This window comes from Pinus tabuliformis, chromosome 3_2 (genome assembly GCF_031772625.1).
Source record: "Pinus tabuliformis cultivar Carrire ecotype Pingquan chromosome 3_2, CPIR1, whole genome shotgun sequence".
NCBI classification, from domain to species: Eukaryota; Viridiplantae; Streptophyta; class Pinopsida; order Pinales; family Pinaceae; genus Pinus; species Pinus tabuliformis.
This window is the reverse complement of record NC_142302.1, coordinates 387747656-387774845: the sequence shown is the minus strand read 5'-3', so window position 1 is coordinate 387774845 and position 27190 is coordinate 387747656. Positions and strand designations below refer to the sequence as shown.

The window sequence follows — 27190 nt, the reverse complement described above, 5'->3', positions numbered from 1 at the left end:
TGGTGGCATGTGACAGATAGGTGAATGAAGTAGGGGATGAGAAGGGGCAGCCCTGGGTCACATGTTGGGTACAAGGGTAGCTAATAAGAGGGAAGCCCAGGGTTTATAATGTGTAGGAGGGAGAAGTCGTGGTACATGAGGTGCCCCGACCTTGATTTTTCCACCCTTCTTTATATGCCTTTTGCCTTTTTATGATTTTGTTTGATTAACTGCTTGAGGCTCAAGGGGTTAGAGCATGATGTATAAGATATACCAGTGAATTCCCCTTTTTAAGGTAGGGTAGTTCATCGCCCACCAGGGGTTGCGACAATCATGTGTTCCTATACGATGAAGGAGGCTCATAGAACCTGCAGGAACTAGGGTGATGGCCATGATGATGGGGTAGAGCTCATGTATTGGCTTTTGCCCACGTGCTAAATGATTTGTCTTGATCATCTTTTGCATTTTGTGGTACATTTTCCTGTTGAATGTGGTCATATATGCTTTTATCTTTCTTTTCAATTGCATCAACTTTCGGGCTTCATTCCAAGCCATGACCCAAGGTGTGGGCAAGGGGAAGGGGCGAGCTAACCCTATGTGGACCTAATGGAGGAATGTGGGGAAGGGGCGAGCTAACCCTATGTGGACCTAATGGAGGAATGTGGATCGAGGTGGGAGAAATAATGAGTGGGGTAAAAATGAATGGAAAGAGAGTAATATAAGTAGATAAGGGAGTGAGACCATGCATCCAAAATCGGGGTTTCTCGTGAAATACCATCCTTGGAACCAAATGGTCAGTAAAAGAGTTTCCACAGGGCTAGAATCCAAGGCTAATTCTTAAAAGGGGTCTAGGGGACAAAAGCACAGACCTAGCCCATTCTTTCTGTTGAATCCCCCCATTAATCCATGCCCATAAGTGTCCATGACAAGCAAACTACAATACTCAATTTCCAAATGACAAGGCATACCTTTTGATTCGGGAGGCCCACTTTCAACCATACGATCATGGTAGATGGGCGAGGGACCACATCGTGGATCAGGTGACGAAGATAATGGCACAATGAGCTAGCTGGTGGCTGCAAGGGGTTGTCGCTAAGGACCATCTTGGAGAAAAATTTCTCCTGGGTATATTACCCACAAAATGGTGGGTAACAGGGTGTAATGTCTCGCTTATGGGGGAGGATGTCCTAATGCTATCTGTCCTAAAATCTAAGGCCGAAGTGAAGAAACTCTTGATAGATAGTTGGGCGAAGATATGGAGGAGCATGAAGATATAGTATAAGATATGTCTCATTATTTGGATGTTGTAGCCAATATGCGAGACCTGGAGGAAGTGACCTCATTGTTGGTGCAATATGGATTGCCTTGGGATCTAAGACGACATGTTCACGAGGGTATTTTCAGTCAAGCATGAATAATCTCCATAGGTCTCATTGATCCAATGGTTGATGTGGTCTTGTTACGCATCTGCCTTCTAGTACCTCTTATCTGCTAGAGGCACCAAGAAGAAATTTGTAATTTGTAAGAGGGTGTCTGGTGTAGGTTGGGTTTGGCAAAGTGAGCATATAAGTCCAAGGACATCCCTCATATTTAGGGCCAAGTATCTCTTGTCTTAGAAATAAAAGAACTTGTATAGAGAGTTTTGAGACTCCTTAGAAAGATGGTCCTTATCTTGTAGTAGATGGGGCACCTGAAGATGAAGTGCTCCTCCATTTTGGTCTCGTGAAGATAGCAAGGATGGTAGATCTTATCTTCCTGAGGGATGTGGTAGTCGATTCAACTTAAAGACTATAAGAAGCGACTTGAAACTACCAAAGTGGGATATGGAAAGTATGCATCTAGTGAAGTGTGTAGGGGGGTGAACAATAAGGAAGTTGCAACTAGGTATAATAAATCCTTGAAGAAGATGTCTAGATATGATAATTTTATTAACGCACAATGGGTATCCACAATAGTGGGTTAATGGGAGGCTTCAAGGGGTTAACTCAAGTGGTCGTGCGCCAGATGTGAGATCTCTTTAGCAAATTCCCACCATTCATCTTCAAACTTAAGCTACTATTACAGGCCAACTAGTTGCTCATAAATTAAGGGTAACAAAAAAGATTGACAACATTGGGGATAATGTATGAATGCTAACCTTAAGTCATATAACTTATAAGAGGCTAGATTATCAGAAAGGGCCTCTATCAAAACATGGAATGTGGAGCCAAAGTTACATAAATTGGACATGTCGTTGATTTCATTCTCTCAACTTTATTCATCTCCTTAAAGAATATTAATGATGTGGAACTTCAATAATGAGACAAATGAAAATGAAGACATGATTCTATTTAATAATATATATATATATATATATATATATATATATATATATATTCTACACTTATTGGTGAAAGGTGATGTAGGGTATTGGGAAATTCATTTTGTATGTGTTACATATATTGTCATCATACTTGGAAGACTTCATTTTGGATAATGCTATGGCATTATGGGAAGGCATGGTATGGGCTTGATGTCTTGGCTCCGTTTCACTCTTTGTCAAGATTGACTTCATTCTAGCAAACTCCAACTATTTCTTTATTAAAGTTATTGAAACACTTTTCTTAGAGGCCTTTTTATACTTCATAATAAATAAAATCAAATAAGAGGTGGGTTTTTCATGTACATATGTAAGGATTTTCTTTTGTCTCAGTCCTTTATGATATGGAAACTGACTTTTTGGGCCATCTTAACTTTCACAGGATGGGGAATTAATGGTGTCCGTGTCCCTGAACAAGGAGTGGGCCAACCGGTCAATGTGATTTTTGTTGATTATTCTTTCCTTACCGCCCTTAAGCACTAGAATTCTAGGTCAGATATTATGGATTGCCTCTAGATCTTTTATTAAGTTTTAGCGTTTAGGATTCAATGGGTAAAATCACAATGCTATAGAGAGCATCTACATGATATGTTGCTTGGTTCTCAAATCAAGTTTGGTTGTGGATTCAACACCATGACATGCCCTTCTCAAGCTTGACTTGATCTATAAGATGTCCTTCAACAAGTAGAGATGAAAATTGAGAAATGGATGATGAATCCAACGGTGTTGGCTTTCAAATTCCAAATATGCATGACATAAGTGGAAACTACTCATGTGTACTACACTTGCTGGGTGTCTTTTATTAGTGCTTACAAATAGCTTGAAAATCTATGTGAAGCTTCCTTTTGGCCAACATTGATGGAGTTATATGATTCCACAAGTCAAATAGAACTTATTTTGTGCTCTTAGAGATTAGGGGTATGGAGATTATTGAAACATGTTTTCATGCATAGACATTGTGTGTAAAACTGAAATGGGTGATTTGGGCATTAGAAGTGAACAAAGTTGAAAAGTTGCTTTGAATCTAGAGGCCCCTTTGGTTAAAGCTTAAAAGGCTTAACTTGAGATGTGAGAAACTAAAGCAGTCTTGAAAGAACTAAAATTCATTCTCGTTTTGCCTTGGGACTTGTGTACTAAAAAAATTCAATACTGATGTTGTTTGTTTAGGAAATGGGTTGCTATTAAAATACAACTTACAAAATCATGAATTCAACACTTTGATTTATGGTTGATCTCTAAATTTCAGCCAAATAAAACAAAGAATTGGTTATTTCCTTTCTTGGGATCTGGACACTCCTTTGACATGGAATAACAATGATTCTCACATTGAGTCATTAGGAAGTCTATGTAACAAGTATAAGGACATCTATATATGATTTTTTCTACTCCCGAGAGTGGCCATCTTACAAGTTGTGATCCACCAAAACCTATATTTAGTTTCCTTAGTGTAGTGTTCACTTTTTCTAGAGTGGAATGAATCATTTAGTCCCTTGTATTTTGTACCCTCCACAAAATTATCGGTATTCTGTTCCCTCCCTCTCCAAATTGTGGCCAATCAAAATGGATACATTATCATGGGTGATTGCGTTTAGGTGTAATAACTAGCACAAAACTCATGTGACAAAAATATTTGTTAGGGCTGGCCAATTGGAAGGAAGAATCATGGTGGTTAATGTTGGGTGTTTGGAGATATATCCAATGGTTAGGTGTATTCATAGACTACACATAAAAAATAAATTGTTTAGACTCAATCCAATGGTGATCCTTAATATATATATATATATATATATATTCGTGTGGAAAATAGCTTTATGTTCCATATGAGGAATATACATGTTCCAGTCCTTGAGGGACTATTCATAATCAACTACAAGGCTTGAAGCCATTACATTAAAGCTCATTATGTCACACATGAGAATTAAACCTAGGTGGGGAGGATCCCAATCATTCCTCCCAACCAACTGAGATAAACCCAATTGACCTATATATATATATATATATTCAAGTTAAAATAATAGATAAAAAGGTGCGGTGAAAACTTAATATATGTTCGATTGTGACTTAGTGGTTAGGATAGGGCACCACCATGTAAACAATTGAAGTTCAAGTTTTGATGGGTGTAGAACCCTTGTATGTGTGTGTGAGGGAAGATGTTTGATCTCCCAAAGTTGGTTCCCTTCCTCATTAGTGAGTCTTAACACGTCCCACTTGCTAGATTGGTCTAATTGGACATTCATAAGATACTTTATACTTTTTACAAAGCACAAATTAAATAGAGGTCAAAACAATTAAAAAAAAGATATATTCTTACCTTGCGAGACCCTACCAATTTGTGCCCTTGCTCATGCTCTTCATTCTTTGATGAACAATCCTTTGCCCAAGAATTCATCATGGGATCCATTAACAAAAAATATATATTCACAAGCGAAAACTACAATATCTGGAGATATGAAATGGTTAATGTGCTACGCAATCATGACTTGTGGTAGCTTACGAATTAGAAGGAAAATAGTCCAAACATGGAAACAATGAAAAATAGTTCAAAAAGGAAATGAGGCTTGAGGAATCATAACCAATGATTTATTGAAAGAACTTGTTTCATATTTAATATTAGGTATCACCAAGTGATACATGGAGTACTCTTTAGAAGCTATTTTCCAAACCTAATGAAGCTCAAGTTGTTCAATTTGAAAATCCATTTATGTGATTTGTACCTTGGGAATTTGACTGAATTGAATATTCTCTATGTCAAATCAAGGAACTACATTTGCAAGTGGAGGAATGTGATACTTACTTGAACAAAAGGGATAAACAATTAATTTAGATGAACCTCAACAACATTTATTTTACTTATAATGATTTTGTTTCCAATCATAGTTCCATGAAGAATTTCTTTGGTAATATTGTTCATAAGAATTTTGACAACTTTTGTAATACTTTGTTTGATGAACAAGGATAATTAACAAATTTGGTTGTGATAGTCTCCAAACAACAAGCTAATGTAGCCAAAGGGAAACAAATCAAAATTTTACGAGGTGCAATAGTAGTCCTCAAAAATACCCCCAATCCAAAGCGTAATCAAATCAAATAGGAAAGAAGCATTATGAAAAGAAATCTTGCAAGCATTGTGGCAAACATGGACACTTTAAAGATCAATGTAACAACCCTACTTTTCACCCCTCTTGCAAATATCACTGAATGAACTATTTATGTAAATTGATGTAAAATGCCAATAATAATTGGACTGGGAGAGGACATTGATCCAAAGTTTGTGGAGGAAGAGTTGCTTGGGAAGTGAGTAAACCCAAGCCATTGCATTTAACTTACCACCTATCTCCTTGCTGAATTAATGACTCTACTGGTACAATCATTGAAGGGAGTATGGTCTGCCTAGTTGAGGAGGACGAGCTCATACAATTCCTATCAAGGAGAGGCGTGTTGAGAAGTCAACATGCAAAAGGAAAGGAAAAGAACAGACAAGGACGAAGAGGAAAAAGGGGGGCATTTGGAGGAAGTAGGCATGCAATGTGGAGAGCAAGAGCAGAGAAAGAACAAACAAAGGTAAGTGCAAACAACAAAGGAAAAAGCTCACGAAAGAGAAAGAAATAGTAGCAAGTGGAGCCACTGGTTAGTGCTCTGGATTCTTGCAGTGTTCAATAGGTGGAGACCCAATTTCTTTGGATTCGCGTGAAGCCTATCAGGTGGGGACATGGTGTGTTGTAGATTCTTGCGAGTGACAGGTGGAGGCACCGTGGGATTTGGAATCCTGAAGTGTGAAATGGGTGTACACATTTTGGGGCTTTGGATTCCTATAGTGTTTGGCTGGTGGAGACACAATGTGCTCTAAACTCTTGGTTGCAGGTGGAGACACAATGTGCTCTGTATGCCAGTATGATCTGATTGATTTTGTATAGGTGTGAATTCCCTTGAGCACTTAACTCCTTAGACTCTGAATCTCACTCGGAGGTGGACAACTACAAGAAAGATTTGCAGTGTAGCTAACTTGTGGTTGGGTGGAGAGTTAAAGTCCCTCCCTCAGTTGCTAGTCATTTAAGTGAACAGATAAGCATTTTTGCTTGTAAACATCTATGTTGCCCTATGAATGATGAATGATGTTGTTGTGTTCTCACAATATATGTATTAGCACGGTTAATGGAGGAACGCAATTTTATTGTCTGTCTAGAATGAGATGTTTATGTTAATGTTCTCATGCTTATGAGGGATTGCATATCCCTGTGGTGATTGATACCTTTACATGAATTGTAGAGCTATTTGCACGAGCATGTAACGTTGCTTGACATACTCAGTTATTTGTTACAGTGTGTAAATTCCATTTGTTTGGCATGCCGTGAGTATTGTAGGCCTCTGATTTTTGAGAATGTTGCTTGTCATCGCATTGTATAATATATCAATGGATTTGATAGAGTGAGTTGTAACCCATTCTATGGTTTAATATGCTAGGGATGTGTTATATTTATTGAGTATTTCCTGTCATCGCTTGGGTCTGTTCAATGCTTGTTAGCAGGCCCGAAGTTAGTCTCATTTTAAGCATTTTGGCTATATGCTTATGTTTGAAATAGCGGCGTTGGAATGAAGGTTCATTCCTGTGGTGATTGGCAATTTGGGTCGTGTCGATACTGAGGATGGCTTTGCAAAATCATTGAAGTCCTTAAGATTTCAAGCCTGAGTATTGCCAAGTAACAGGTCCACAGCCGAGGCCGATTAAGCCTCGTCAAATTTACAAAAGAGTTTGGAAAATTTTATAAAAGGCGGAGGATATTATTCAACCCTCATGATTATCACTAATTGCCTGGTTAATTTGTCGTGTAAGGACCTTGCTTAACACTAATTAGTGCCACGCGGGCCACACCAAGTACCATGCGGGCCTTCTACAAATATGAATGCTAATAATAGGAGGCGTGAGGGCCGCAATAGTAAAATCGTTTCTGTCAAAAAAACGGTAAGTTATATGTTAGCAGAGGATTCAAGCCTTTAACGATGGTTCACATAGACATGTGACATAGATAGGTACATTAATGTGGCATTGTTGTGGCAATGACATGTGGCAACTGGAATGGACACTTTTGAAGGCTGAATCAGACAAATCTGCTTGACACATGGCTATGGATTTGTGGTGCCATTTGGCCTGGGAGAGCCACGTGGAGCCTACGTGGCCACGACCACGTCATCGTGGAGCTTGGCCCCCTGACTATGTTTTGTAGTGCTACCTTAGAAAAGTGGCATAGAGTTAATAAAAGTTGTGAGATGGGAAAATTTATGTTACTTGACATGCTCTTTCATGTATCTTTGTAGAGGAAGGATAATGAAAGTACGCGTGATAGAAGAAGATATCTTTGTCTTGAGGAACGAAGAACCATAATAGCGTATAACAGAATAGTCGTGCTTGACCCCAAATTTCCTATAACTTGAGAACGTTGATTTGCATGAAGGACCGAGACCCCATGAGACCTATGAACTAGGGTGAAGTGGCAAATGCCGCATAGGCTAGATAAGGCCACGCGGAATTACAAAAGACGTGGACCTGTGATGTGGCACATTGAGAGTGTGACACGTGGCAAGTAGAACAAGCCCTTTAGATGGCCAAAGGGCAGGGATTTGGATGACATGTGGCATCGCGAGGGGATGCCATGTGGTAGGCTAACATTGCTATGATGTCAACAATACAGAGGAGAAGGTGTTGTGGAGCTGGATAACGTCGATGCCAGGTGGCACCACAGGTCATGCCATTTAATGTCGAAAGCATGCCTATCAGAGTGCTCTTAAGATTGATCTCTGCATACTGCTGTAGTTGGAAGAAAGCGCTAGATGTTGATTCCATCAGTAATTAACGTGAATATTCATGTCATGCCATGAATATTTGGAAGAGAATGTTCCTAGAAGTGTGGCTCGATGGCATAATAACACTATGGTGCGATGACGTGTGGAAGCCACATTAGTCTACAAGTGATGTGGTAGTGTCATGTGGACACTCAAGTTATCACATGGCAGTACTTGCTAATTTGGTAAGGGTTAAGGGGCGCAAATTTCAAATAGGCATAACTTTCAATCTAGAGGTCATTGCCAATCGTTCTTAGCTTAAGTGGTTGGGATTGTGGCTTGCCACCCCACCCACCTAGGTTCAAGTCTCTGGAGGCATGCTTTAGCCTGTATTGATTAGGCTCAAGGAGTAGGCGGCCCCAAGGAGTTTTCACTCTGTCTGTGGTCAATACAAGACATCTCAGCTCTTGCTTAGTCATTGGGTCTTTCCTATATATATATATATATATATATATATATATATATATCGTTGGAAAGCTCTTGATGAGCTGGATGTGATGATGCTAACCAAAGTGAGTTCCACACACTTTGGGTGAGGGGAAATTTTGTAACCCCATTTCCATATTGAGACCATGGAGGTTGGGTTAGTTAAAAGTAACACCTCCCATTCAGCTTGGATTAATCCAAGGGGGTGGGAGGGCACGTTGAAATCAATGTAGTAATTAGATGATAGACCTTAAGAGGCAAATCCAAGGAGTTTTTTTGGCCATTCAACAACAAAATCACTCCCAAGATAATGATAAGACTTTTTATTCAACTATTTCTAAATTTTTCCCTGTCCATAACCCTTTCTTTGCTTCTTTGCAAGGTACTATTGCTCAATTGCATAAATATGATAGTAGCCTTATTGAACATGTTATTTCAATTTGTTGAGCTAATATCTAACTTCATGATGACATTAATACATTGTGGGAATTTGTCACTCAACTCTGTGAGGAGGTTGTTTTACTTTAGGTTGATAATAGTATACTCTTTGATGAATATCACAACTTGAAGAATGATCATTAACTCTTGCTTCAACAATTGATTGAGGAGGACAAGTCTATTCAAAATATGTGGACCTCAATAAAAGTCTCTACATGAAATAGAAGAAACCTTATAGCTTGCTTGTCATCATCCCATGGATGAATTTGGGGAGGAGGATGTACTTGACACCTTGTAAAAAGATATCTAATCATATTTTGATTTATGTTCTTTTCACCCAATGATACATATACTCATGTGTTCTATTCATGAGAAACACACTAAAGGTATTGGTTTTAAGTTGCCTTGTTGAATTCTCATTGCAAAAGGATATTCAATCAATATTGATGAAATCGACATTGGGGTAAAATCAACAAGGGTTTGGAAAAGCAAAAAAAAATTAAAATAGGGAAAATATTGGCAAAAAAAGTAAAAAGTAAAATATTAAAAAAGTTAAAAAAAAATCAACAAAAATTGCCCCCATCCGCGGCTTGGTGATTTTTTCAAATTTCACACGATTTTTTCACGATATTCACAATAAAATTGCGATTTTTTTGGCATTGAAAAAAATCATTGATTTTTATAACAGATTTTTTCAGTTGGGCTAAAAAGTCACGACAACATGATGTTTTTGCTATGTTTGCAACACTGTATTTAACCCCCTTTTGATGTAGCTTCTTGTCATTCATTGACACAAATGTGCATTGTCTTCACTTGATTTTGAGTAACACACTAAAGGTATTGGTTCTAAGTTTATCAGATGGGTTATATAGGTGGTCAACTTGGTAAGCATGGTTAGGGTATTGTTACTCCAACCGAGATCGAGATAAGACTAGTAAGAGTAGGCCAAGGATATATTGAGGTTACATAACTACCCCTGTTGCTTCTACCATCAATTCCCAAGAACGAGAACTTGCATCGCCTTCTCCTTTTACCATGGATTCGTGGGGCACTAAGGTTGGCATCTTGTGGTCAGTGAACTAATTATTTCCTCATCCACAACTGAGCTATGTTGATGTCCTAATTGTATTGATTGAAGACATTATCACTCTTCACCTAAGTATTGACATTCTTATTGCTACAATTCCACTTACTAATCAACTATTAGGAACTAAGTCACAGGACACGTCCCTTAGGGTCTCGTGTCTCGTATTTCACGTGTTGGACACAAAACCGCCCTAAAACGTGTCGAAAACGTTTTTCTTCGTGTCCTCCAATCGAGACACGTGTTTTGGACATGTCGAAAACGTGCCCTAGCGTTTTTGGTTCTTAGGACACGTGTCCCATGAGAAGTGACATTTAAAACTTGCAACATGGTTTATTTTTGGGTTTTTCTTGTCATTGTTCGCCACCGAAGTTGAGTTTGCTCGTCGCTGGAATCCAATTTGTTGTGCAATGTGAAGAATTCCATCAGATTCGAGTGCAATGCTCACAACTTCACATCGACCTGGACCTGGAGATGTAGGAGACGAGCATTCACATGCTCTGCTGAGAGTTTGGAGCACTTAAATTTCTTGTAAGTTGTGTTATAGCCTACGAAACTTAACTTAATTATACACGAGTGACCACGTATAAATCGTGTGTTGAAATAAAAATCCTAGCTACCCGTCATGTGCTCATTGCTCACTACATCTTCGAGGTCTAAAGGGAGGGAAAGCTCGATTAACGCTCTGGTCAACAATGAAGTTTGAACACATAAATTTATAGTTCATAAACTACCTTATGTGAAGTTTGAACATGATCAAACTTGTTTGAAGTTAATAACAAAAATTATAACATGAACAATGAACTGTGAACATCATTGATGCAGTAAATTAATAAACTAACTAGTAAATTAGTAAATACTAAATAGATATCATCATGATTCATATCTATATGGATCAAGCACTATATTTCAGTATTTATATATATAAAATGTGTCCCTTGTGTCCTGTTTCTGGGGTCGTTGCGTTTGGTGTCGAATACTCGTATTTACGTGTTCTTCGTGTCTCGTGTCCTCGTGTCATGTGACTTAGATTAGGAAACATTGATGGAACACTTTTGGACCAATACCTACTACTAGGAATTATTGTGTATGGATTGATGATAGATCGTGGTGACATTTGACGTCTTGCTCTTATTGATGGGTTTTTCCCATTGTAGTCATATAGTCCTCATCACTTTTTTTTTTTACTTGACTAACTATGGGAATCATCTCTTCTTGATAGTTGAGATAGCACCCCTTTTTCCTTCCTTCCTTCACATGTTGATGTTTATGATGGAAATACCATCTTGCCACACTAGGTGTTTGGAACATTTTTGAGGTTTTTGACCCATCAACTCGTGGTCGACTCTCTTGGGTCGCTTGCTTGAAGCATTATTGTTGATCCTCAACATCTTTGTCTTTTGATGTCTTCGTTGAGTCTTTCATTTTCAACATGCTTTGGACATCATGTTTTTCTTCTCTTGAACATTGGTCCTTGTGCATATGTCATTTAAACGTGAGTTTGCTTCTCTAACCCTAAAGAAACTTGTGTGAAGGTGTTTGGTTTCAGGTTATAGTTCTAAAGATGCACTCTTTGTTGAGAGCTTTTAACACTTCACCATGGTCAAGTTGTTGTGAACATTGGTCATCCTTGGAGATGACAGTTAATTTGAAATCAAGTGGCATTCATTTTGATTACTATCACATTAAAGGTTATATTTTTGATGTTTCCTAAATGCTTGACAGAGGCCAAATTGTGAAGTTACACTCTACTCAAGTGAAGCTGTCATTAAGGAGATAATAATAATATCCTTTTCATGCCGCCAAGTCAAGCTTAAGGAGGGATTTTAGTATATAATCTTGACTTGGCTCATTGTTATAATTTATAGTTATAATTGATAAGTATAATTTATCTAATTATGACTAACACTATATTAATGTTATATTTCCTATAAGTATATATATGAGGTTCTGATCAAAGGGGCACAATCTCTTCTCCATTTCACTTTATATAGGGTTGTCAACCATTGTTATAATTCACCACGAAATGTTGTGCTTATTGTATATTTGCTTTGATGGCACAAGTGTGTCGCTTTAATGTATGTTGTGTGAAGTTAATCATGTGAGATCCTGATTTAAGCACAAATCCTATTATATAAAGGAAAGGTGTTGGTTGATTTTGATGCTCCCCTTCTTGAGCAAAGATGCCCAGATGCTCCTCTATTTGGGAAATGTGCTCCCCACACTGGGGAAATGTTTCCCCATGTGTTTCCCAAAAAGAGACTGCGGGAAATGTTTCCCAAGGCATCCTATGTCCCCGAAGCATGGGAAGTGAGGGATGCATCCCCCTGGAAACACTGTTTTTTTCTCATTTCCTTGTTCTGGGAGATCTTGCTCTTGGTAAACATCACCTCACCTGGGTATTCTTTAGCATAATTGTTCTTTTTGCGGCAAAATTAAATCCCTCAAGGCCCTTTTTTGGCATTTTTCTTGTGCTAATTCTGCTTGAGATGTGGTCACCAAATTATGTGGCTAGCTTCTACTTGCCTCCATATGGTTGAATGCTTACCTTTGTTGAAATTGTAGCAAGGAATGACTTCTTTGACTTGTGCCTTAGTCAAAGATGCTAATTTGAATTCAGTCTCATAGATACTTGAGTTAGTTGTCAGTTAACATGTGTGATGTGGCCTATCACTAGTTTATTGTCAGTTAATTCGAGTTAGATGGCTTTCAGTGAGTTGTGTACTAGTTGATAGCTAAAATTTAGCTATCTAGTGGAGTTAACTACTAGTGTCTGTCAGTTAGCTAATCTCTAGTTCTAGAATAGAGATAGACTTGAGTTCTTGAGTTTAGTTGAGTAGTTTAACTGTTGTTAACTCAACTGACTCTCAGTTAACTAGTTGCAACTACTAAATTTAGCCCTAGTAGGTCATGCAATTCGAATTGCCTATTGAGACTAGATGAAGGCACAAATCTATTTATTCATTGTACACAAGTTTTTGTGGTGAGGAGCTTGAAGCAAGCAAAACAATTCTCTTGGGAATTGTGCAAGGAAATAGGAGAAATTCCTATTTTTTAGGGGCAAAATTGCGCTAGGAAATAGGAGCTCCTAGTAGGCCTTATTTGCCTAAGTGTTGGGCAAGTCTTGTGTAGAGTTGATCAGTATTGCAGGGAGCTTCAGGCTTGAAGCAAATTCTATGTAATAGATCAGATTGCTCAGTTGATTTAATACAAGCAACAGGGTTTTTTCCCAGTTGGGTTTCCCAGATAAATTATTGTGTTTTATGTGTGATTGTGTTTCTATTCATTATTTTCTTTCCGCAGAATTTTTGGTAGAGAAATCTTGTGTCTTTTGTGATCAGTTTGCTCTCATTAGCAGTTGCAAGGTTTCAAGGATTTTCTATATGGTATCAGAGCAGAAAACAAGATAGAGACCAAGTTCCTTGATCAGATTCAAGCAAGTTGAAGAGGAGATCAGTTGGTGCAGGAATTCTACAAGTGCAAGAATCATGTTATCCTATGGTTTGAGGGCAGAGCACTGGAAGGCACCTTGAATTTCTGCACATTGAAGGACAAAATGGAGGCTATGTTAGATGATACTGGAGTTCTGGAATACATCAAGACTGATATTCCTAAACCTCGTGCATTAGATGCACAACAACTGACTCAATGGAGCAAGGACATTGCCAAAACTAGGAGGATGATCCTATAAGGAGTCAAAGACCATATAGTTCCAAAGTTGCATGGAAAGGATATCCCATTCCAGATGTGGAAGGCCCTTACTGATCTGTTTGAAAGCTGTAGTGATGCCAAAAAACTTGCCTTGATGAACACATGGGAAGGCCTACCTCAAGCATTTTGCTTCAGGTCAGGTCAAGCAGATTGTGTAGCATTAGTAGGGCTCTAGGGTTGAATATTAGGTTGCCCCACTCATAAATTATTGTTTTCTTTAAAAAAATGTGTTTGGATGGTCTTTGGTTGCATTGTACAGAACTGGCTGATTTGGTACCGAAACGGCCATTTCCGGTTTTATTCCATGGGTTGGACTGTTTGGACGAGTCAGTTCAATTGGTGCTGGTCCAGTTCTGAGAACATTGATTTGAAGGCACCTTAGATTCCGCAAAGGGGCAGTTGTCCAATAGTCTGTTAGCTCTTGTGATAATCTGTTTCTGACGGTACATTCTGCACTAGAGCTCTTATCGAGGAATAATTGCAATGTGTAATAATTGTTATGTGGTTCAAAAGTGAGCTGATGGAATGGCATTGCCAAGAACAACTTATGTATGCTCCCATACATATAATAGTTTTTGAATACTCAAAAGACACCATGCTCTACAAAGGTGACAGATTATGACACTCAAAACAAAGCAAAAGACCAACCCAGGGGCAGCTACAACAAAGGATAGGTAGGCATTTGAATCCAGGACTATGCAAACTTGACAAAGGGGCAATACCAGAAGAAACGTAACACAAGCTCATCGTTTCCACACAGTTCATCTAGAATCTTGTCCTCCCATTTGGCAAAGCCTGTCTCTTGTCGCAATCTCCTGATGATAGAAGGATCAAGGGAAAAAGGCTTATGTCAGATTTATAGTCATATTGATTCTGAGCCCAGTCTCTCTGCCAATATTTTGATAGCTTTTAGCAAAATAAGTATTAGGCACTAACTCCCAAACTGAGTATAAACTAAGATTTTCAATCTAAATAGTCTTTCTGATTTCATATCATGCCGTCTGTTCAAATCTTGCTTTCTGGTGGTCAAAAGTCAGCAGAGATGTTGTGGTTTTTAGATACTACAGAGAACTACCATATGTAATTGCCCCCTAGGGCAGGGTTGTCAAGACTCATCGCCTTTCCTTTTAATAAAATGCTTGCATTTTTACTTGGAAACTACAAACATTTTCTTTGATAGTGCAATGAGCAACAACTGCATTTTGAAATAACAAGACAGGAGAACTATAGTCAGATTGTGTCTTTAAACTTTAAAACCAGTTGCTCCTTTCATGACCCATTTTATCAATTTCAAGTATTACCTTGTTAAAATATCCAGAGCGCTAGCCTTATCTTCCTTGTTTCTGCAATATATGTCCACCTAGCTCTGAAGAAACCTTTCTCACATTGATTAAGTTACCATTAGAAGGGCGGAAGCTACTTAATCATGCTTGCATAGGCAGTTCGGAAGTATATGAACATGATGAGTAACTACATACTAACAGGAAATTTTGAACTTGAAGCTAGCATCCAGCTCCTTATTATTCTGGTCATAATGTGTGCACCAGAAAGCCATTGTTCATCATTTTTTCTTATAATAGATCAGATATTTCAGCCAGAGGCACTATTGCTAAAAGATATATCGACAAGCCTACATGTCTTTGTTTTCTATAAAACCTTGTTCTATCTAAATCATTACTAGTTAAAACATATTCTCAAATCCTTCTCCTTTGTATTTTAGAATTAGGCACCAAACAAAATATCAGTACTGTTTATAATGTGCTTAACCAGTTCTCTGTCCGGTTGGATTGTGTCATTTTTATTCCTTGGTTTTTCTTTTTGTTTTTATGTTTTTAAGGGTCTCCTGGGTAGAAGTTAGAACTTAGAACATAGGGAAATAACCAAAAATGCTACTTTTGTGGGGCATTAGTTGGAATTATCTGGGAATTTTTGGTCACACTCAGAATAGTTTTGGTGTATTAATTTGCAATATCTAGTGTGCTTATGTTTGAATCCAAGTTGCATGCAAATGGACCCTATCCATTTACAGATCCAATGGATATTTTGAAATGGTAGGATCTGGATACAAAGAAACAACACAAACACAGATATATTATGAAATGCAAAAATAGAAAATTCAGTTCTCCAAATATTCCAGATCCCTGTCATAAACACAGTAATGCAGATTGTTATGAAAAATTCATTTCTGTTTTAGGATGGGTGGGGACGGGGCCATTTTATAGGCAAAAGTTAGGATTTTAGGGCCCCATGTATTGTGTTTTTTTATTTATTTAAAAAATTAATGTTTTTCTGTGTTTACAAAATTTTATTTTTTTGGGGATATGTCGCTTGATGTTTCTGGCAAAGCCTGCAAATGGATCTTAAGCATATCCTCCAGCACTTCCAAACTGTAACCTTATCCTGAGCAGATCCAGGTCCATGGAAACGGGGATCTTGGATCCTCGATAGGTTGATCTGGTAACATATGTTTGAGTAGATGGGAATTTTACTGATCAAAGATTGATATGTGTGCATGCAGGCATTTGCGTATATGCCTTGTTTCTAAATGAAATTTCTGCTCTCTCTATGTTAGGTTTCAGATTCTTTAATGCATATGAACCAGCACAGATTTGTTAACTCTAACCAGCACGGATTTGTTAACTCTCACAGCCATACTTCTCATTCAGTCAAAGAGGTAATTCTTGTTTGTAAAATCCTTAATAAGGAAGTTTGAGAGACTTGCAGTGTGCTTTCTCATTTACTTTTATCGTTCCAAATCTCAACAATGTTTTCCCTTTCTTTTCAATGCTGTTGATTAATTCAAATATTTGTTTGCAGGAAGTCACAAAGGTCTTAAGGAGGAGAGGTGGTCTTGAAAAGTATCTTGACCCTACCCAAAGTCACCACCAATGGCTGACATCAGTGCCATCTGCTCCTGATGTGATATATATGTCTTTTGTCCCCATAACATCTCTTTTAAATGGAGTTCCAGGCACTGGATTTTTAAGCCATGCTGTAAATTTATACCTCCGTTGTAAGTATACTTTCACTACAAGTTAACAGTACCATAACTTACAAGGTTTGTGACATTCTTGTAGCTTCTTATGTTGTAATAATGTACTTCGGTTTGGAAGGGCTCTGCATTTAAATTTTACTCACCCTTTAGGGCACAGAACATTCTGTCTCATTGCCAGAAGAGGAAAGGAGAACAGATTGAGGAAAAGTGTTTGAACTTCAACTTAGCCTTTTACTGGTAGTTTTACAAAACTAAGTATTTAAGTAGGTACTTATAAGCGAACTCAATGGAGATAACATCAAGATGCGACATTTTGCACTTAACTATCTAATACAGGCAATATTATGTTCTTTCATGCATTGAAGATGAAGCATTAAGGTAGTGAAGTGTGTAATCAAATGATTTATAACCTTATTCAACAATGTTAGTGGCTATATTGAAATGATTCCAGAATTATCCTAAAATAGATACCTTTCTGAGAGCTATTTGGGAAATAATATCCTACGAGAAAGAATGCCTCCGATGATTTGGGGACCCATCTTGAGGATGTTTTGACTTTCAACTGGCAAGGGTTATGTACATTGTAGATTAATGATCTGTAGACTGTACCTACCTTTTCAAAAGCTTTTAATAAAATGTAAAGATGCATCTTTTGTTGGTGTTTTATGATGTATAAATCAACAAATGTAAATGATTACATGTAATTATACCTTGTTTTCATAAGATGTTTTCTTAGGACGTCGGTGACAAGCATCCACTGCCTATCAAGGGGTGGGATGTTTATTACGCTGTGCAACCACTTAACCCGACTTGACGGCCTCCTTGCAAATAACATGTTGGCCACTTCTTGTGAGGAATGAAACTATAGTGGGGGCCTAAAGCAATGATCCACTTTCATTGCCCTAGCTTGTCCCTCGTGGTTAAGGATATTATTTTAATGATTTTTAACCACTGTTGTATTTTACAAAAAGTTAAACATATATTTAATATTTTTCCTAGTGTGTTGTTAGCACTTGAACCTTTTGGCTATGCTACGGGGGAGCCTTCGCCCCCCCCCGTCCCCCACTATTCTTTTTGAATGCTCTCTCTTAGTAGAAAAACTTGGGAGTGTGCTTCTTGCCTCTATGGGGAGGATTTAGGGGCTTATATAATGCTCTCTCTTAGTAGCAAAACTTGGTTGCGTGCTTCTTGCCTCTATGGGGAGGATTTAGGGTCTTATAGAATGCTCTCAAGGCACTCCCAAAACTCTCATAGGAGGGTGCTTCCTGAATGCTCCTTTTTGGTAATGAATTTTGGAAGCGTGCTCCCCTCCCTAAAACTTCACTGCCTATCTCTATCGGGAGCATTTAGGGGTTCCTAGAATGCTCCTAGGCCCCTTCCAAAACACTTACAAGAGCTAAAAAATCACTCGACTCTTTCCTAAGCTATTCCATGTTGCTAGGTGAACCTGAGGCTTTTGATTTCTTGTGGGAACTAAGACAAGAATCCAAAAGGTTAATTTAGACATAATTGAGGTATCTTGTGGGAACCAAGACAATGATCCAAAATGTTAATTTAGACATAGTTGGGGTCAATTACTCCACTTGCCCTCATTCTTTCTCATTTCACTCATCTTTGCTAGGGTTTTGGGTGGGCATCCTGTTAGTTGTTGAGCAGATTTGTGAGAGCATGGAATGGAGATTGAATGCTTCCATTTGTGAGAGCTTGGAAGGGGGATTGAAGGTTTCCATAGTTACATTCAACCACCATTGGAGAGTTGAATAGGTGATCTCTAAATTTGATTATTGTTTGTTTTTATTTTCATTTTTGTGTGTATTGCTAAACTAGCATATTTCTATATGGAATATTCGAATGTTCTCTTTTCCCACTCTTTTTCGTTTCTACTCTTCTATCATTCTATAGCTGGCACCAAGTTATTCTCAAGAAGCATGATGGGTGTGTGGTTTATCCTTTTGGTTCCATTTTTTATTATTATCATTGTGGTGTGGGAAAGTGAAATACCAGTGATGAGGAAGAATTAGAAGTAGGCAATGGTACAAATTTTGATGAGGAGAAAGAAATGGAAGGGAATGATTTTCATGAATTTGATAATGATGAAGGGGAGAAATATAGAGAGTTCAACATCTTTGTGGAAGCATGTGACAAAGATTGGGGGGAAAGGGGGTGGAACCACAAAGTTCATGTGCTTGCATTGTAAATCAATTAATACATGTTCTATACCTTTGTGGCAAAGCATCCTTGTGGGATTATGCCATATGATGAAGGTAAGACTATAGGAGTTGGAACTTGTGATTGAGTGTTGGTCAATCCCCATTCTGCCATGCTAGTGGATTTTCACTTGTGCGTTTAGGGAATAGGACACTATCAAATTTCTTTGGCCAAGGTTGTAGGGATGATGTGGATGTGAAAATATTTAGGGTTCTCTATGTGTGTTGCAAACTATTAAATGTTCTTCACTCACCCTATTGGTGTGAAATTTACAAGCCATTAATGGTGCCCCTAAAGGGTACATGAGCCTTGGGCATGACAAAGCCAAAATCTTGGGTCTTGACAAGGAAAGAGCCAAAATCCATAATGCTCTGGGACAATTTGTAGATGATTGGACTGAATATGGGGTATCCATTATATTTGATGGTTGGACAAATGTTAAAGGCTAGTCATTGCTAAATATTTTTGGTGTGTCTGTTAGTGATGTGGTCTTCCTTTCAGCCCATGACTACTTAGATCATTGCAAAATTGGTATTAATATTATAGAACCCTTCATTAAAACCATTCAGGAGATTGGCTCATACAATTTAATGTTGATAATTTTATACGTACCGTAACATATTTTGGTTAGATTGTTTAGTTCCCACCTTGAACCTCTTGATGTACGATATGATGAGGATGAAATATCATGATTATAAATGGATTGGTGCATTGTACCAAAAAGGGAGTAAAATGATAAAACTTGTTACTAATCATAATTGTGCCCACTACTTTTTTAGCAATCACTCTAGGTTGGAGCTATTGAAGATTTTAAAGAGTAGATTTCTTAGTTGTTGCCCACGTTCAAGTGTCTTTTTGTAAGAGAGGCATTGGCTAGTATGGTGTCAAGTGATTCATGGGAATGTTTGAAAGACAGGGCTACATCTGTGTTTGATAGACATGAATTTCATTGTAGGCCCTGTCGGCCTTTAAAGTCTCACTGTATCCAACAAAAATGCCCCTCTCCAATGAGGGCTCCTGTTTAGTCCTCTTCTCTACAGGAATGTGGACATACACTGAACTAGTGAAAATGCGTAGATAACTTACCTTCGGTTTTGCTCTTGTAAATGTCTCCTCAGGAGTCATGTCCACTACTTTGTGAGGACTTTCCAAATATATAGTTGTATTACATATTACATGCTTCTTCCCACAAGAACATAGGCAGATCTTGATCATGGATCATGGCCGTGACTGCTCTGACTATACTCTTGTTCTTCTTCTCTACTACTCCATTCTACTGTGGATTGTGGGGCACTATCAATTCTTTCTTGATTCATGTTTCCATGCAGAAACCCTTAAACTCGTTGGAAGTATACTCGCCCCCATTGTCTGATCTTAGGACCATAATCTTCTTCCCAATTTGGTTCTCCACAAGAGCTTTGAACTCTTAAAACCGACTGAAGACCTCATCCTTGGTCTTCAAGAAGTAAATCCATGCCCTCTTGGAATAGTCATCTATGATTGTCACAAAATAGTTTCTCCCTGAGATATACTCCGCTAACATAGGAGCATAGATGTCGAAACACACCAAATCCAATACACCCTTGGATTTGGTCTCCCTGCTAGGAAATGCCGCCTTGACCTGCTTGCCAAGCACACATCCCTTACACACGCCATCATGCTCTATATTGAACTTTGGAAAACTAGTTTACCATCTCCTGTAATAATGGTAGTGTTGTAGTGTAGATGTCCCATTCTCCTGTGCCTAATTTCACTCTGGCTATCACTGCTATGTTCTAGGGCTTTCATTGGCTATCCTCTCAACAAATATAGGTTTTTTTCGCCGTTGCCTATAACTCGCCTTGCACTAGGATTAACCCCTTTTGGCCTGACAACCACCTCACCTACTATGAAATTGATCTCAAGTCCTCCGTCCTCCATCGCTGAAAATGAGAGTAAATTATTCTCTAACCCAGGTACATACATCACCTCCTTCACCTCCATAAGACTTCCTGAGTCTAGTTGGAATTGTATGTTGCTAATGCACTTTACTGCATACCTAATGTTATCACCAAGCTTGACATGTAGATCTCTATGCCCTTTATATTGGTGAAGATATCACAAGATCCCATTATGTGATGAGATACTCCGTTATCCACAAACCATACCCCTCTTGTAATGGTGCCATAAAGACAAGATACTAGGGAAAGTTCCTTCTCGAATTTGTTAGCTAACTCATCCATCTGTGCACATGTGGTTGCTGTTGTCTTCCCAATGCCTTTCTTCTTGTTTGGACATTGTTTGACATAATGACTGAACTTGTGACATGAAAAGCACTTGACTTTTCTCATGACTTTCTTCCCTTTTGAAGATGCTCCTCCACTCTAGTTTTGCTTGAATTTACCGATCCCCTTCTTGGGTTGCCCAACAAGAGCAAGGTTCCCTTCTTCTCCACCTTTGTGTTGTCTACTAGTTATGGATTCCTCTCAAAGCTCCTTTTGGGTGAAACCATCCCACAATCTGACCCAATCAAGAAGTTTATCTCTAGCGAGGATACCTGCAACAAAGGTAATCTGCTGCTTGTTACACCCTTTCAGTGCTACTTTGACAAGATCCACCTCAACCACCTCTTCCCCAATAGCTGAAAGTTCATCACGAACATGTTGAATCCTTGTGAAGTATGAGGCCACAATCTCGGATTTGTTCATCTTCATGCTATTCAACTTCTCCCTTAGCACCATATTTCTATTTTGGTTGTCACTTTGGTACAACTTAGTTAAGACCGAAGACATTTGATAGGCTGAATCTTTCTTTGTTATGTGAGGGATTACGTGGTTCTTCACACCATCCAAAATGATGCTCTTAGCTCTTATATATTTCAGCTTAAGTTCAATTGCTTGGGTAGCATCTCGTGGAACATGAATTGCTTGGCTTGCTTGGATTGGAATTTCCCACAACCATTTTTCATTAAGACAAGGTTTATTCACTCCTTCCATGGACTGAAGTTTACAACCCTCTCCAACCTATCTTCATATCTTAGACTTGATGATGCCATATTATCAGATTGACTTTAGCCACAAAACGCTTGCTGCAAAATAAAAACTTCTGCGGCCATAAAATTATACGTTGTCATAAAAACCCTTGTTATATTTGATATCTCCCGCAGAGTTTCTATTGCTTTGATGCCATGTTAATTTTTTCCCATACCAGATCTGATTTATTTTACTTCAACAATTTATTAAAATGCTAGAAAATATTTATCTCAAATATTTATTAATTTGCCGAAAAAATTTCATTGGTATATTAACTTAAAGAATGAAATGGAAATAAAATGAAGAGATCAATCACATCAAGACAACAAATTTACACACCCAATATTCCTTCATTAAAGTTTTCAGTAATATTTGGGCTAGACCCCTAGAGAATACATAGAAAAATACAGTTGTTGGGCACCTGGAAGCTCAGCCCCACTGGCAAAATCAGCCTCAAAGAATTCGGCCTCTGGAATTCAAACCACCTGAAGCAAATCGACCCCAGAGAATTAACTTGTCTCACCAGCAAATCAGTCTCCCTTTCTCCTTGTCTTGTATGGTCCATGCGCATTAGAGAAATCACCTCCTCCACAATTCAGCCCTCTTCTTCAGCAACCTGGCCTCCCTCTTTCCTTTGAATTTCTCTCAAAATTCCCTGCTGCACTTCTCCTCACTTCTCCAGTCTAGGTGAGCTCTCACTCTGCAGAAAATCGCTTCCTCCACTTGTGTGTCTTCACCTCTCCCTCGGGCTTATTTTATAACTTCATTAAGCCAAAATCCCTAACCCTAACTTCCTAATTGATTAATGGCTAGGATTAAATCCTAAGCCTCACTTAAGATCAACAGTTGAGATTATATGTCACTTAAATAATTTTATTATTTATTGTTAGAACTTTGGCCTAATAGTCTCAATAATTATTTAGACTAATTATTGAACTTTTCGTAAGTTAACCTTAGGAAAGAAATCATAAAATCACTTACTCCACCAAACAAACACCTAAAGAGGAATCAAATATCTTGTACATGCTAAGACACCCAACCAATGTAGAAGACCTTCCAAACCTACAAAAAATCAACAAAATCTTCACCTTTTAGCTTGCTGCATGGAAAAATAGTTTTAAGGTACAAATTCAAGTGTAAATCCGAACCTTTTAGCTTGCTGCATGGAAAAATAGTTTTAAAGTACAAATTCAAGTGTAAATCCGAACCTTTTAGCTTGCTGTTAACTCATTTACTATGCAGAAATTCAAAAAGAGCAACCTGTTTTGGCAGATCTAAGTTTTTTTGGTCACATGCATCCCCCGCTTGAATTCGGTAATAATTGAGAATTGGAACTTATTTCTACCTATTTAAATCTGTCTAAATGATACCTATTTGTCTCTTTAAGCAATTCTAGGAGTTAGAGTTCTTGATTGTGCTGGGGGTTCATTATTACCTTTTCATGTCCAGGCCTGAACTATGATTTGGTTGTCTTTGGCATTCCAGAATTATGACAATGGTGAACTTCTGTACCACTTGTTTCTCATCTTCTTTCAGCAAATGTTGTAGCTTTAACAGCAAGTAGAGTCTACAATATTAAACTAACATAATGTTTTAAAATATTATGTAAAATGCTACAGTCTATTATGCCACATGAAAGATAAAATGCAGTTTCATTCCCTTTTCCTTTATATATGATTATGTAATATAATCTCTGTTTTCTTATAGCTTCTCTCTAGGCTTTTTGTCGTAAGTCACCTTTAGTTCTTTTAGTTTTATTGAAAGCAAATTCCATTCTGTGATTTAGGCAATTTATCTTGACTTTTCGCCCCTAAATTAATCCTCTGACCATTGTTTAGGTCTATAACTTTGTTTATTTGAAAAAAAACCCAATGTGTTTACTATATGGCAATCATGAATGAATCTCTGCATTTTAATTTGCTGGAGTTTTATACTCGACACTCATTTATCGTTAGTGGCTTTTATGTTTGCAAGTATTCAACCTTTTTAAACTTTTCTTGTCACATGACTTTCTGATAGTGGTACAGTGGAGCAATGCTGCTTAATTGAATCTCTCTAAATGATCTTGCAAGGCAAATCTTTACATTTCTCCTTGATGAAAATTTGACTTTCTGCTCCAAGTTCTATAAAGTTTCATTCATCTGGAAATTTATTAATTTGCACACTGGCTATCAGCATAGTTGCACTGAAACAGATATGGCAAATTTTTAGTGAAGCCTGATACGATTGGGCAGGGAAATGGCAGATAATATATACCAGGCATTGCTCATCACTGATAAATTCTTTTTAAATGGTGCTTCTGACTATATTTATCAGGATATCTATCAAACATGCAAAAATGGCATATGGATTTGTAGTTTTGGGAATGGATATGTGTTTGTCATTTTTTTGGGCCAAATGTGGGCTTTGTTGTTTGGATACATTTCCTAAATCCTGAGACATTGACAAAAAGTGTCTGAAACGGGGCACTGTGGCCCTGAAACGCCATTTGCAGAATCAGATACGGCCTAAGATTTCCGGGACTTACCCACTCTGTGTATCCCCTCCATTTCAGTTTCTTAAATGCTGAATGCTGTTTCAGGCACCTCTGGTGGGTGTTTCCTGTAGCTTAGCTATCATGTATGGTTGGTTAGCTTTTTCCTCACTGTGATAGGATTACTAATAGAATTTCCGGACTGTATACACAATGTTTTCCTTTCTTTGATCCTCCTTTTTCTATATAATTAAAATTTAATTTCAGATTTGTGCATATTTTAGAGGTGCCGTGCTGTATGTGTTAAATTTTTTCAAGAACGTATATTGTTACTGAGACTGGTACACTTGAAGTGTGCAGAGATTATGCAATATAGTTGGAAATTTTAATTGCACTTTAGTGGATTATCTATCCTGGTAATGATAAATGCAAGTTGAAGCAACATCGAATTTCAAAATCATGAGACTGGTTATCAAGCCAGCACTGGTCCGAGTACCCCTAGTTTAGCCTATAGTTCATGCAAACTGTAAAGTCCTTCAAAGGGTAATTATGAAAAACACTAGGGCCTTTTTAGTTTTTAAACTAGTCTATTACTTACCATGGATTACAGAAAAATAATATGCACGTGACCAAAAGAAAGCCGTACTGATTCCCGCTTGATTTAAATAGTAATGGTGTGTATGAATCAGAATGCTTTCATGTTGCATGTTATATAGATACAGTAGTAAGTGTCTCCTTATACTTCATGATGTCTTACAACTAAAGTTGGACTTGAGGATGGTTTATAACGTTATATATTTTCATTCCCTTTCACAAATGCACTCGATTAAAGAATTCTGGGAAAGATTAGTGGGTCCTCTTTCTGTTGTCCAATTTTTCAAGTTGTTCCTGGAATTCTCAATGTTGTTTATGTTCTCACAGATAAGCCACCAATTGAGGAACTTCATCAGTTTCTGGAATTCCAACTGCCTAGGCAGTGGGCGCCTGTCTTCAGTGAACTTCCTCTTGGACCACAACAAAAGGGACACGGAAATGCATCCCTTCAGTTCAGCTTAATGGGCCCCAAACTTTATGTGAATACAAATTCAGTATGTGAAACCTTTCTTTGAAAAATCCCACAATTGGAGTTGTATCATGCTTTTTAAATATTCATGTTTCACAAAGCTTTCTGATCAGTCGATTGACAGGTTAATGTAGGTAAGAGACCTGTGACTGGAGTTCGCTTGTACTTGGAAGGGAAGAAGTGTAATCGACTCGCAATCCATCTTCAGCATCTATCAACCTTGCCAAAACTTTTGCAGTTGGTCGACGACGATGACAGTGAACGTGAAGAAGCTAATCGTAAATATTATGAACCAGTGCAGTGGAAAAGTTTCTCTCATGTTTGTACTGCTCCGGTTGAATGCAATGGAACACTTATAGGCGATCCAGCATCAATTGTGACAGGGGCACAGCTTGAAGTGCGTGTTGAGAAAATGAAAAAGGTCCTGTTTTTGAAGCTTCGCTTTTCAAGGGTAATTGGAGCAACCATTCGGAGATCTGAGTGGGACAATTCCCCTAACCTATGCCAAAAATCAGGTATTATCTCCACGCTGATTAGTACACATTTCACCTCGATACAGCAGCAGCCACCAAAACCTGCACCTGTTGTCATAAATTCAGCCATATATCCTGGTGGTCCACCAGTGCCTGTGCAAGTCCCCAAATTATTGAAGTTTGTTGATACAACGGAGTTGACCAAGGGCCCACAGGATATGCCTGGCCATTGGGTGGTAACTGGAGCTAAATTGTGCGTAGAAGGACATAAAATATCTTTGCGAGTGAAGTATTCATTGTTAACTATGTCAATGGAGGATTCAGCATAGGAGAGAGATTAATGTCTCTTGAATAAACTACTCTTTGTGGTATAATTGACTATTTAAGTGTTTTTGCTTTATGTTTGTACACCTAGTTACACCGGGATTATGAACATTGTGTTGAGGGTTTAGCATGCAAAAAGAAATGCAAATTCTTCTGAGAAAGCTAAAGCAACATTCAGAAAATCAGCAAAGGCACAAAATGAAAGCTTTACTTCCATATAATGTATCTGGGTCAAAGGGAACTGTCACAGAACTTCTGCAATGGACGGGCTCGAGAAAGGGTTGAGATATTTGATGTAATTTCAGGTGGGTGACGGAATGTATGTATCCAAGGGAAATGGTTTTTGAATAGTTGTAAAACTTAAATGTACCAAAAATTTGTTTTTGGATGTTTTGACACTATTCACAGGTTAACTTATCAGAGTAGTGTGCTTAACTTGTTCACAACGCAGAGAACGTTGCAATAGAGAAAAACCCACTATTAATAGTATGGAGCAAACATAGCTTTTCTAGTTTGTGTGTGGAAGACTGGAATCTATCACGCGATATAGGCCTATGTCAGTGAGTGTATAGAATCATCCACCACGCAATGTAATTCCTTGTATTAATTAGAAATATAGCATATAACTGGCAAATGACTTCCAAGTAATCTGAAGAGATTGAATGATGTTGTCGGTAATATGTTAGAAGTCATTCGATCTGATTTCTATCAACCGGCTTTTGCGTGGAGTGCGTTTGATGAATGAACAAATAACCATTAAATACAAAGCGCACCAACAAGAATCAAAACTTGGTAGTTGACATAACGG

At 38.1% G+C, this 27190-nt stretch overlaps 1 protein-coding gene across 1 annotated transcript in view; it reads left to right on the top strand.

Annotated features, from left to right (window-relative positions):
• Positions 1–26871, top strand: part of LOC149181035 (MAC/Perforin domain-containing protein) — a 79780-nt gene extending 52909 nt beyond the window's left edge. Inside the window, exons 4-7 of the mRNA XM_089416421.1 lie at positions 16408–16509; positions 16653–16848; positions 25444–25610; positions 25710–26871. Coding sequence (XP_089272547.1) covers positions 16408–16509; positions 16653–16848; positions 25444–25610; positions 25710–26387 — 1143 coding nt within the window. The 3' untranslated portion in view covers positions 26388–26871. The remainder of the gene's footprint in view (positions 1–16407; positions 16510–16652; positions 16849–25443; positions 25611–25709) is intronic.
• The last annotated feature ends 319 nt before the right edge of the window (positions 26872–27190 follow it).